Source organism: Aulostomus chinensis, chromosome 2, assembly GCF_037954235.1.
Source record: "Aulostomus chinensis isolate RoL2024-O1b breed Wild chromosome 2, RoL_Achi_v1.0, whole genome shotgun sequence".
NCBI classification, from domain to species: Eukaryota; Metazoa; Chordata; class Actinopteri; order Syngnathiformes; family Aulostomidae; genus Aulostomus; species Aulostomus chinensis.
In genome coordinates this window covers 17,021,860-17,034,333 of record NC_141321.1, presented here as the reverse complement: position 1 = coordinate 17,034,333, position 12,474 = coordinate 17,021,860, and the positions used below count along the sequence as shown (strand labels likewise).

Here is a 12,474-nt window from a genome sequence, read left to right as displayed (position 1 = left end):
TTATTTGTGCCTTTGTATGTGAGGAGCATATATTGACTAAATGTCGGATGCTTTCCCACGGCGGTCCCCTGGAATGTCATGAGCAGGACCCCCGCTTTTTTAGTTTCTTTTCTCAGTACCTCACATTGTTGCAGTGACTGCTTTTTTTGGGGGGGGGGGAGTGTAGCATTGGCAAAAACATCTAAAATATAATTAATGGGATTACATGCACTTTATTTTTACAGTTTTTGTAATAGCCTCAGTTTCAGTCCATGGAAAAGATGCTAAATAGTGAAGGGTAAGAATGATTGTGAAGCCTTACATCCAGCTTATTGTTAAACTGCTGCACTGTCCATCCAGCAAATGTGTTTTTTAATTTAATTCTGTTATGCATCACTGCATGTTTCCCTGTTGGTGCAGGGTGCAAAACAACGTTCACAGTTTTTTTTATTATTCGTACAATAGAAATAAGAAGTGAATACACTCACATATGTGCAAAAAAAAAAATAAAGATCAATTGTTGCTCTTAGGTGTAATGGGTAAAAACAGACGACACCTCCATCACTTGCATACACTGATCCACTACCATATGCCTTCTCCGATCCTCACTGTATTAGTCAGAGAGATGGAGCAAAGGCCTAACAAAGAGGGAAAGAGAAAAAGAGAAAAGGGAGGACATAAATAAGGGGCCATATTTGGTTGCAGCGAGAAAAGAGAGAGAGAGAAAATTGAACGGGTGGTCAAAAGAGAAATGATGAGTCGGCTGGAAGAACAAATGAGGAGCAAGAGAGAAAGACAGAGTGAGTAGTCAGAGCATCACAGCGTTTCCACTCGCCACCATTAGTGTATGACCTGTATAATATGGATCTCATGCATCACAAACTCTGCTCTGTGATTGGTGAAGGAGGAAAGTCTCAGCTGGAGATCTACCATTAGCTAATTAGCTCATAAAGCTGGCTAGTTGACCAGGAAATACAGTCCATCGTGTAGTGAACAGAACCACTGGCATTCTGAAGAATCTCCACTGTTGTTGTTGTTGTTGTTGAGCTATGAGGAAGGTAGATGATCGATGTTTGACAAAGAGTCTGATTATCATGAACTGGTTCAATATCTCAGACATCAAACAGCTGACCGAGTGTAGCTGCACACAACATGAAAATCATGAAAATGCTCTGCAAATTGTGTTTTCTACAAATTTGTTTTGTCAAACGTGAGTTACACTCACAACTACAGCGGCAAAAAACGATAATCTACAATCTGGCAGTTATTTTCTCAAACATTCACCTTTATACCATCAGAAAATTCCAGATGGTTGACTAATTGAAATGTTTGTTTGTTTGTTTGTTTTGCTCCCATTGCATCTTTTTTCTCTGTACATTTATACTTGCGTACATGCCGTTTTTTTTTTTTTTTAATTTATTTATGTATTTATTTTCACTCCAGGGAGTCACATTCAATGTCACTAATGTGCTGGGAAAAGGGATAAACAAACAGCGTGGTAGATAGCAAATAGGACGGCCATTTCCTTGGCTACTATTTTGCTCCAGTTTGTGTTTTACAAGCTCATTCATTTCACCTGGTTCTCCTTTTACGTTCACATTGATGCCGACCAAAGCCAATAAACACTGCTGATCATTTAACTACAGAGCGAACACTGATGAAGCCTTTTCCCTTGTGAAGACATTGGCCTGAAGTTAGCAGATATACTTAAAGCCTACAGAAAAATCCCCACCAATATTATTGATTAAGGGTTAACTTTTTTTATTCAGAATGTCTTTTGTTTTGTTTTGTTTTTTTCCAAATCAGGAACTGTGAATGGGACTTGAAACAAAAGGCATGACTCATAGTGGTTTTTCCATTAGCTAAATCCAAGTGTCTCCTGCCACCTCAGCCACAGCAATCAATCCAGTTTCTGTGGTCATGAGCAAGTTTTGTTATAGTTAATGGGCCAGTGGAGATAGTTTCAACAATTTGCCGCAAGGGATTAATAAAGGACTTCTGATTTGGATTTGCAGACATAATGGTTTGTCTGGATCTATTAATAACAAATCATCATTCAGAATGTTGCATTAAGTGGTCCCTAAAGAGGATGTGAATGCATTTGAACTGGTGGGAAATTGATATGTTGAAATTTGTATGTACCTGAAGCTCAAAAATATCATGGATTAATTTCACAGAGAAGCAGAGATCCAGAAGAGATGGAAAATGGTTTGATTTTAGCTCCCAAAGTGAGCCAAAACAAACCTAATGATATGCAGATGATATTCAGCTGCTGCGAGCAGCAGAACGCTTCTGGTCTTATGTAAGTAGTGTATATGTACTCTGACAGGGAAGTGAGTGTGACATACAAAAAATAAAATTAATGCATATGTGTGTGGTGGGTCCAAGTGTGTGTTTGAGAAAGAACAGACACTCTGAGGTTGCTGCCTTCATCTTTCATGATGCTGACCTTCAAAAGCAAACTGGACAAGGGAAGGAAAGGGAATCGATTGGACATTTCATTCACATACACGCATGCACACACATTAATCAAAAGACAAGTGAGCTCCTTATCTGCACAAATAACCCCTCTGCACCATTATTCATTTTGTGCGCACGCATAATCAAATGCATAAATTCACAAACATGGTGCCCTTTCACTTTACAGGGAAGACAAAGTTACATCAAATTCTGCACGTTATCAGAGGAGAGCTGTGGCCACTCAGGGTGTGTGTGTGTGTGTGTGTGTGTGTGTGTGTGTGTGTGTGTGTGTGTGTGTGTGTGTGTGTGTGTGTGTGTGTGTATGCGTGTGTGTGTTCTCACTGTTACATTGTGAGAGATTGCAATAGACACACACATTGCAAAGATTATCGTTGATGATCAGCCTCCTGAAACCAAGATGACTGAGTTATGAGGAGTCCTAACCCTCGACGTGTACTAGTCAGATAACCTCTCATATCAGATAATGACGCAAGTGATATGAATGATGGGACTGAAGAATTCAGTTCTTGCTTTTTGCAAATAAAGTTTGCCAGTAAAGCCTTTATGGAACAGGAACTTGAAATAAATGTAGTTTAAGTGTTAGCGCCTTTAAACATCTGAGTTTCCACACAAGAATCCTTTCAAAGAGAGTTTTTCTTTTTTCTTCTCCATCCTTTTTTCCCACTTTCTTTCACCAAGACCTTCCTTTCCTGTTTACAGCCCCTCTGAGTGCCCCATATCCCCTCCCTACTCCCATTACGGAGAGCTGGGGCCGGGGCATTGGCCTTGAACTCTGACCGTGCCTGTAATCAGTCATATCCCTGGGCCCTTCCCTCCTCTCAGGCCACAGACAGCTCATTGCCCCCTCCACCCATCCCCCTTCCCCACCTCTTCCTCCTGGTCTGTCTTTGTCCACTTTTTTTTCCTCTCTGTTCTCTTTTGCTGCATTCAGGACAGCCACACTGGCTTTTGATGGGGTGCTGCTCGGAGACAACGGAGAGTAAACAGTAGAACAACAGCCCCAAGGCCCGGCTGTCAGCGACACTCCTGGCCCACAGATGTATCCATCAGTCTGGGAAACTACCTTGAACTGATGGCTAAATGATGGTGTCAAACTGTCAGGCCACTACAGCAGGGCTTTGGTGCTCTTGTAAAACAATTAAAAGGCTCGAATTCACCTCATATGGCTCCCAAAGTTCATCTTTGGTGGCCATCACATGTTAAAAAAGATTGATCGAAAACCAAACTATCGCCGGTCCTTTTGAACCACAATTGGGTCTAATCACATCACATCGGCCTATGATAATGAGAAGTGTGGTGGATGACTGTTCTGAATTCAGTCATCCATAACCAGGTACTGATCTAAAAGGGTTTTTACAAAACAATAGTCAAGCCAGCAGCATAATGAGCTTGTGCTATAATCACCTGTCCGCTTGTCGTAGCTACGCTGGAGTTTGTGCAGGAGATCAGCATACAAAAAATGGCAGAGACGTCTTCAGTATTTTGGGGATGTGGATGTGACTGTTTTTTTTTTATGTTTTGCTGAAAAGAAAATAATCTGCTCTGATGATGATAATCAAAAACTGTACAGAGGTCATAAAAACAACTGATGCGATAATTATCTATTGAATAGAGTAAATAGTGCGGCTCGGTGGTGCAGTGGTCAGCACTGTCGCCTCACAGCAAGAAGGTTCCAGGTTCCAGCACAGGATCTTTCTGTGTGAGTCTCCATGTTCTCCCTGTTCCTGTGTGGGTTCTCTCTGGTACTCCAGCTTCCTCCCACAGTACAAAGACATCAAGAGAGGACGAGGCTGATTGATACTCTAAATTGACTGTAGGTGTGACTGTGAGTGTGAATGGTTGTCTGTCTCTATGTCTTGGTCCTGTGATGGACTGGTGACCTGTCCAGGGTGAACCCCGCCTCTCGCCCGAAATCTGCTGGGATAGGCTCCAGCCCCCCCACAACCCTTAACAGGGCAAGTGGTAGAAAATGGATGGATGGCTATTTGGTTACACTGAGAACCTGTGATTATTCCAGGGACAGTTTTACAAATTAATTCAGCGTCAATTTGAAATGCGATCCATTTAAGATTTTGTGTCCCCTGGTCAATTTTCTGATACTGAATTTTACATCAAATGTTTAAATAATCTCTTCAGTTCTTAAAGAAATTAAAAAGTAAAGTGAGAAAACCCATCAGTCTTACTGATTCAGGGTGAAAGCTTTTATTGTAAACATCCGCTGGGTTTGTCCTGGTCGGGGGTAATGTGGTTTACATTTACAGCTGCAGCAACAGTCACACCTCCTTCAAACACTCGGTGGTAAAAAGGACTCAATACTTTGCGTGACTGCTAAATAATCTCTTGAAAACAGCAAAGGGAATGCCAAGAGGACAAAGAAAATGTTGTAAACAATAACTTAAAAATCAGAATTTAACTCTGTATTGAAAAAACCCGCACATTTTGGGAGTATTAACTGAAAAAGCCTGTTCAATTCAAACCAAGATCAGACAACAGGGAAGTCAGTTCTTGCTCATCTTCATCGTCAGTTCTGTAGGTTGGACCAAGTTTTTGCTAGCAGGTATTGAATTTCATAACCCAATATCTCAGGAGAAACTGTCCGCATGGTATCTGTGCGTACAAACAGTTGGACAATACTGTACCTACTTAAACTTCAGCGACCTGAGCAGTTTTCTCTGGATTTCCCCCTAACACACTCAAGGGGCCCATCCAGGTGTGTCAGCATCAGGTAGTGCATCCCCAGGGACCTCTTTGCCGCTGTCCGTGGCGTCTGGTCTTGCTCCCTGTCTGCAAACACTCCATCCATCGCTGATATGAAAGGCTGTCAGAAATGTGACAGTTGAGTAGTGAGCTGAAGGCTGGCAACTGCTGCCACCTCTGGGGTCAGAGGTGAGATTGGCTCGGAGAGGCTGAAACACACAGGGCCGCTTTGACCTGATAATTATCCAGATTGAATCCACCTGGCAGACTGGAGAGAGTAATGACTCTTCCACCTCGCTGCTTATTCTGACCCATATTAGACACGTACAGTAATTGTACTCCAGCACATCAATTTTGAACAGGAAATGAAATGATTCACTTCTTACTCCTGCTCGATGACCCAGAAGAGAACTCCCCTGTCCTAACAAATCCATCTTTACGCACCAAACGGGGCTGGTACGAGGTCAGCTGTGGCTGTCGAGCTGAAATGCCATTCTCTGCGTGTCCAGTTTGACAGGTCCAGAAGGTGGCGAGTGAGAGACCACATAGACCAAACAAGGCTGACATGCTGCTCTTTCAGCGAATTGCATGCTTTTCCTCACTGGATCAAGGCTGTGTTTATTAATAAGTTTTGATATGATCCTCCACGGATCCAGAACGTCCATCAAAGAAGCATGACAGGTGCTTACAAACTGCAAGTGACAGATTAGCAGAATGCTTGAGGATATGTTCAACTGTTTCATCTTAAACGCAGCATTAAACCAGAAGCCAGAGGGGTTTCTTAAATCATACCAGCCTGCAACACAGGCCTAGTCCAGGTATTATTTGTGACTCCTCAATTTTTTCTACTGCATGTTATGCCTTCAGTACAAGAGAAATGGACATCTACTGGGCGTTACATTTTTTTGCCTTAGGACAAACACCTTGAGAGTATTCTTGTGTAATAACGCCTACTCAAAATGCACACACATCTACAGCAAACACCCACAATGCAGCAGTCAGAGCAGATAGGAGAGAGGAGCAGGATGGGCTGGAAGGAGAGGATCGATGGTCGGGAGGAGAGACCATGCCGTCAAAGCATTGAGAAAAATGATTTACTTGGTGTGGGAGGTGGGAGGTTGTGGGTGTGTGTGTGTGTGTGTGTGTGTGCGCATGTGTGTATGTGTGTGTCTGCTGTGCATAGGTGTGAAAATGCACACGTGCGCATGGATAGATGAAAGGTTCCACTGATGTAGGCAAATTACTTTTTTTTGAAACACTGAAATGGATTTATGCACTCCGATGGGAGTTCCAGTGGACGACAAATCAGTTTGAAAGAGTGTGTGTGTGTGCGTGTGTGTGTGTGTGTGAGCAAGGATCTATATGCTGCTGTGTGTAGAATGTAGCATGTCACAAATACCACTTTAAACCCACATACACACACACACACACAGCTGAAACATAGTTTTTCGTTGTCTTTTTTCATGTCTCTCCGAGATGCTAATGAAAGGGAGGAAATATTAGAAGTTTTCTCTCCCTGCATCAGAAGGAGGGAGTTTTTTTCTCTTGCCTCTTATGTTATTTTTCTCGCTCAACTGGTTAGCTTGTTTAAGCTAGCTCACTGTCCACTGTGACACTGACAACCACAGCAAAAATCCATATTTTTCAACAGTCAGACCAGAAACTGGACCAAAATAAACAGAAAGAAGCGATTTGTAAACATATTGGGCATTATGGAGGTTTCCACGAAAGATCCATGAGTTTCATGGTATGTTAGCTTTTTTGGCTTCAAAAATCCATGTTAACACTTTCATCTCCAATGTAATTGTAAGGTCCAAAATTTTCCACTCTTATATGTTGAAATAATTGAAATCGTGCTTCGGAGTTTGAAACCGTGAGCAGTGTGTTTGAGAGAAACAAGCTAACCTACCACAAGGGAGCTAAATAACATTTCCCGAGCTGCTATTTTCTATGTGGATATTCTTCACGCCTCTGAAGCCTTAGTCCAGATTAGTCTACACAAGCTAATCAGCAAATGTTTCTGCTGCCATGTGTGGACGCTATACGAAATTGCCATCAACACACATCTGCATGTAGAAACAAGGCACAAATGGCATTTCTGCTACAATTGGTGCTACAACAAAGGGATTTATTTTGATTGTCATTGGTCTTATTCTTAGAATTTTTGAAAAATCCATCCTTTCACAAAGTCCAAACACAGTCCTTGTTTATTTTGGTGTATGTGGATGAAAACCTATGTAATTATGCAGCTGTAATATAGGAATGTGCTGTGTAATTCCACATTAAGATGATGACATGACAGCTGATCAAAGGTGAAGTGGTAGGAGAGGCCGTTCCACCTTTGAAAGGATGAATATGCAACCTTGCACTGTGGCACAACACTACATTGGACTGTATTTACAAGTGGCCCTGACATCTCTCTCCTCATGTTAGCACTGCGGAAATCTCCCATTATGAGCTGACTTCATTATGTGGATTCAGAGAAGCTGAACTACTGTTGTGCTCTTCTTTTTTTTTTCCCCAAGCACACTGACAATATACGGCATCAGCCAGGATGACGAGGCGATCTACCAGTGCATCGCAGAGAACAGTGCCGGTTCCACTCAGGCCAGCGCACGTCTCACAGTGCTCTGGGCGGACGGGCTTCCCGGTGTGCCCACCAATGTGCAGGCTGAGGCCCTTTCTCCCACCACCATTCAGGTGTCCTGGAGGGAGCCTGATCAGAACACTCAGGACATCATCGGTTACGTTCTACACATCCGCAGGACCTCAGGTGAGGCTGCAGTAAAGCAGGAAACCCTATACAGTAACAGATTGCATGGACACAGTTGATAATAAAGATCAAAAGCGAGACATGAAAAATCAGTTTAGTGTAACATTTGCAATACTGTTATTGGTGTATGATTATATGGACTGACTGTAGGGAGTTAAAATGCATCTACACTTACATAGGTGTCAGGTGTGCACCGCAATGATGGGAATAACGCGTTAAAATAAACGGCGTTACTAACGGCGTTACTTTTTTTTAGCAACGGTTACTCAAACTAATTACTTTGTCTATTGTTACAACGCCGTTACCATTTCCAACATGTCGTTACTCCGCATTACTGAAGCGACTCATTGAAACTGCCATCCGGCTCGGTTCAAACAGACACAGAAGCCGCAAATGCGTGTGTTTTTTTCTCCTTTGGTGCGGGGGGAGGGGAGGGGCGAGATAACCGCCTAAGTAATGATGATTGGCTAAGATAGAGTAAAGATTTCACGTTGAGCCAACCAGAGACATCAGGTGGGCGGGTGTTTACTCACAATTCCGTCCAAGCAGCCACAGCTGGATTTCCACAAAAACTTGTGACACAGACAGAACTTAACGAACTGATGGGCCTTTATGTTGTTGAGAACAGGCTGCCCTTGTCAGCAGTTGATTCAGGCTCCTTCAGAGCCCTCATAGGCACCCCCCCCTAAAAAAAAAAACCCTCCAAATTCTTTGACATTTTAAACTTAAAAGAAAAAAGAGTAACGCAATAGTTACTTTCCCTGGTAACTAGTAACTTTCATAGTGGAGTAACTCAGTTACTAAGTCAGTTAGTTTTTGGAAGAAGTAACAAGTAACTATAACTAATTACTTTTTCAAAGTAATGTGCCCAACACTGGTGCACCGACAGCGTCTATTGTGAATATTCTCAAGTTGTTCATGAAAATAGAGTCGGGACAAGTTTTGATATTTTTAATTTAGCATATTTAATTGACATGAGTTGAAATGGACTTGAAACCCTTTTTCATGGAAACAAGTGTCTGTTTGACATGAATATTGGCAAAGTTGATTTGTCATAAAACATTGATGTTTTGATTTAGGATCCAGACTTTTTCACAGAAAAGTTGTAATTTGATTTTTTTTTTTTTTGTGTTGTCGGCATCCTGGAACCTGCTCAGAGGAAACAATGCTTAAAATGTGAATCATAAATGTTTTGTTTTTTTATACAGATGCTGGCCATCGGTATATTTTGGCTCCTAACACCAATTATACTGTATTATCAGCCAAAATCTTCATATTTGTTAATGTGAAGTTTTTGTTCAAAGCAATGAACAGCACAGTAATAAGTAGCAGACTGTACAGGGAATACTGCAATAGAAGTGTAATACTGATACAATGAGGATAACTAAAAAAAAAAGCTATTGGTGTGCTGTTTCCTATGTGAATGCATATTGTACGTTTGTTTACAGCCTCGAGCCTGTGTGTGTGTGTGTGTGTGTGTGTGTGTGTGTGTGTGTGTGTGTGTGCGTGCGCGCACGCGCGCGTGCGTGTGTGTGTACCTCCCAGCCTCCTCCAGCTGCTGCGCTCCTCAGTAGTTCTATCGTATGTATAATTAAGGGCCCCAGGCACCAACCAATAAGATGTGCTGTAATTACACTTCCAGGATGGCATGGCCTGATGGGTTGAGGGCTGGAGGTAGATTGTGTTTATGGTTTGGTGTCTCTGGATTAAGAGCAATAAAACGCTATAAAGCATCTTTTTTAACTCCCCCTTTAACACCTCCACCTCCTCCTCCTTCCAACCCTGCAATTCACACGTGCATCAACATTCAGGCTCCCGGGCCAAACTAGATTAGCTATTACCTAACAGAGCTGCTCTGATAAAACCAGTAAAATGGGCAATAACCATAAAATGATGAAACAGGTTGTATTTATTGTTTCCTCTGTAGATCTTGTTTTTCATCACCCAAATGCCTGCTCTACACCTCTAATCCCCCATATCTGCTACTCCTTCTCATCCATCTGACCCCTCTCAGATCCAGTTGAGAAGGAATACGAGGAGGCTGTCAGTAAGGTGACTCTGCAGCTGATCATCCGAGATCTGGAGCCCTCCACCAGTTATACATTCTACGTCAAGGCCTACACATCCCACGGGGCCAGCAAACCTTCAGACAGTGTCACTGAGAGCACCCATGGGGAGGGTGAGAGCTGACAGCAGAACAAGCACATAAAACATGCATCAGACCAGGAATTGAAGGCCCTTTTTTCCCACTTGTTGGGGCTAAATTTATTGACCGAGAACACATTGGCCCTCATTTATCAATCGAGCGCGGAAACCACTGCAGGTCTGAGTGACTTAGATATCACACTCTAATATATTCTGGGTGTAGAAGCCTCCCGCCTGGAGTTTATGACAAGGAGAAGCATAATCTGGACCTTCAGTGACCAGGGGATTGAAATTTTCAGGTCACAGATCAATTCTCGTTATTACTGGACTCATGCAGACCACCAATAAAATCAAATAACAGCTCCCACTGTTACATATTCAACCATAATTTAAGAAGTACATTTTGTAACAGTTCCTCAAGGATGCATGCGATTAAATGTCTACTGTTTTCAGATGAACGTCCAACAACACGCCTGTTACAACACCAATTAGATCTAAGTAGATCTTCTATGGAATTCTTTCAATGACAGAAAAAAGAACAATCTGAGCCTGTCTGAATAAAAATAAACACTTTAATTGACTGATTTTTACATGTGGTACTGCCCAGTATGAATAAATTACATAATTAAGTAGATTATAGTTAATGACAGATAATTAAATTGCAGCTGTTCTGGCATTCTCAATACGGGAGCGTTTCAAATCATTTTGGCCCATTGGATAAAAATAAATAGTGGTTAAAGTAGAAAAGTGGTTGTTTCTTAAATGAGAGATTAACAAGCTGACTCACTGGCAGCAGCCTGACTCATGTTGGTATTGTGTTGCAGTGCCAGCACCTCCTTCGCTGTACACCAAGGTGGTGAACAGCAGTGTTGTGCAAGCAATGTGGGAGGCTTCCTCCAAGATGGGTCAACACCAAGGTTTCAGACTGTATTACAGAAGAGCCCACACACCACTGTTCACCGGTCCCATTGCCTTCCCTCGCAACGCCACCCAGTACAACATCACTCAGCTGGGTGAGGTGTCTTTACTACCAGATACACTTGAATGCATGTAGTCGTTTCGATTCAAGAGTCTCAGCTTCACTCATTGTCTGAATCTTTCTTCCAGATCCTTCACTGGTCTATGAGGTAAAACTGCTCGCGTACAACCAACACGGAGACGGTAACGCCACTGTCAGATTTGTTTCACTACGAGAGGCGGTGGAGAAATCTGGTGATTCCCTAACACAACCAAACACACACATGCGGCTCATCCCTTACACACTTCCTCAACAGATGGCTTTAACTTTGAAGTGTTCCATGCCCTCAGTGCTGGACGCCTCGTGTGACTGTGTGAAAGACGAACAGAGCCAAACCTCCACCACGGGCATCATTATCGGCATTCACATCGGAGTCACCTGCATCATCTTCTGTGTGTTGTTCCTGGTCTTCAGCTACCGGGGGAGGTATGTACACTCACATTATCACACTAATGGAAATAACTTACCAATAACTGCTGTTGAGGATTAATGGCAGTCTGTCATGTGCAGCTGATAAATGTTTAACGTGTGTGTGTGTGTGTGTGTGTGTGTGTGTGTGTGTGTGTGTGTGTGTGTGTGTGTGTGTGTGTGTGTTCCAATAATCCTCAGGTTAATGATGTGTAAGACAGTTCAGGCCACCCCTCAAGCAGGGCACAGTGCTGTGCTGGAATCCTCCTCTTCCCCCCAGGGGGCCTCGGGGCTGAATGGGGAAGCCAGGAGAGAGATGGAGATCAACGGCAGCGCAGCGGGAAAGAAAGTGGTCGACAGTAACGAGCTAGAGAGACTTTTCACTCAATCCACCGTACAAGACACGAGCATGGTGAGTCCTGGGGGTGTCGATCAGAAATATTAATAGGAAACGTAATTATAACCAGGTGTAGCTTCATAGATCCTCCTGTCACTTCTACCAACTTTGTACCCACCGACGTCATTGCTGCAATAACTGAGGTAAACAATCAAGGGTGGACAAACAAACCCTCGGGCTAGTTGGATGATGTATTACCTCCTGTGACTGTTGGTTTATTTGGTTGTCCGTCTGTTAGCAGGAGTTTGAAAAAAGCAGCCGCTGATTTTCTTGAAACATGCTGGGGCTGTGCAGTGTAGGCTGAGGAGGAACTTGTTCAGTTTTGTTATTTTATTATACTCACATATATATTTACATGAACATCCACTGCATGTAATCAGTTGATTTCAGGTGGAGATTGTCTTATATGGTTCTATGTATGGACACTTTGGGCTTAAAAACAATTCGAAATCACTTGTTGAAATATTAACCCATAGAACAATGTAGGAAACAACATCAACAAGGCTGTAGCTATTAGTGTAAGATTGACCACATATTTTAATACATTTTAACATGGCACATATTGACATACTGTAT

At 42.6% G+C, this 12,474-nt stretch overlaps 1 protein-coding gene across 3 annotated transcripts in view; it reads left to right on the top strand.

The window, feature by feature from the left end:
* Positions 1-12,474, top strand: part of igdcc3 (immunoglobulin superfamily, DCC subclass, member 3) — a 79,613-nt gene that overhangs the window by 60,712 nt on the left and 6,427 nt on the right. For all 3 annotated transcript variants that reach the window (XM_086181454.1, XM_086181470.1, XM_086181464.1), the window contains 6 exons: positions 7,683-7,930; positions 9,945-10,109; positions 10,900-11,088; positions 11,183-11,287; positions 11,384-11,519; positions 11,703-11,913. In XM_086181454.1, coding sequence (XP_086037580.1) covers positions 7,683-7,930; positions 9,945-10,109; positions 10,900-11,088; positions 11,183-11,287; positions 11,384-11,519; positions 11,703-11,913 — 1,054 coding nt within the window. The remainder of the gene's footprint in view (positions 1-7,682; positions 7,931-9,944; positions 10,110-10,899; positions 11,089-11,182; positions 11,288-11,383; positions 11,520-11,702; positions 11,914-12,474) is intronic.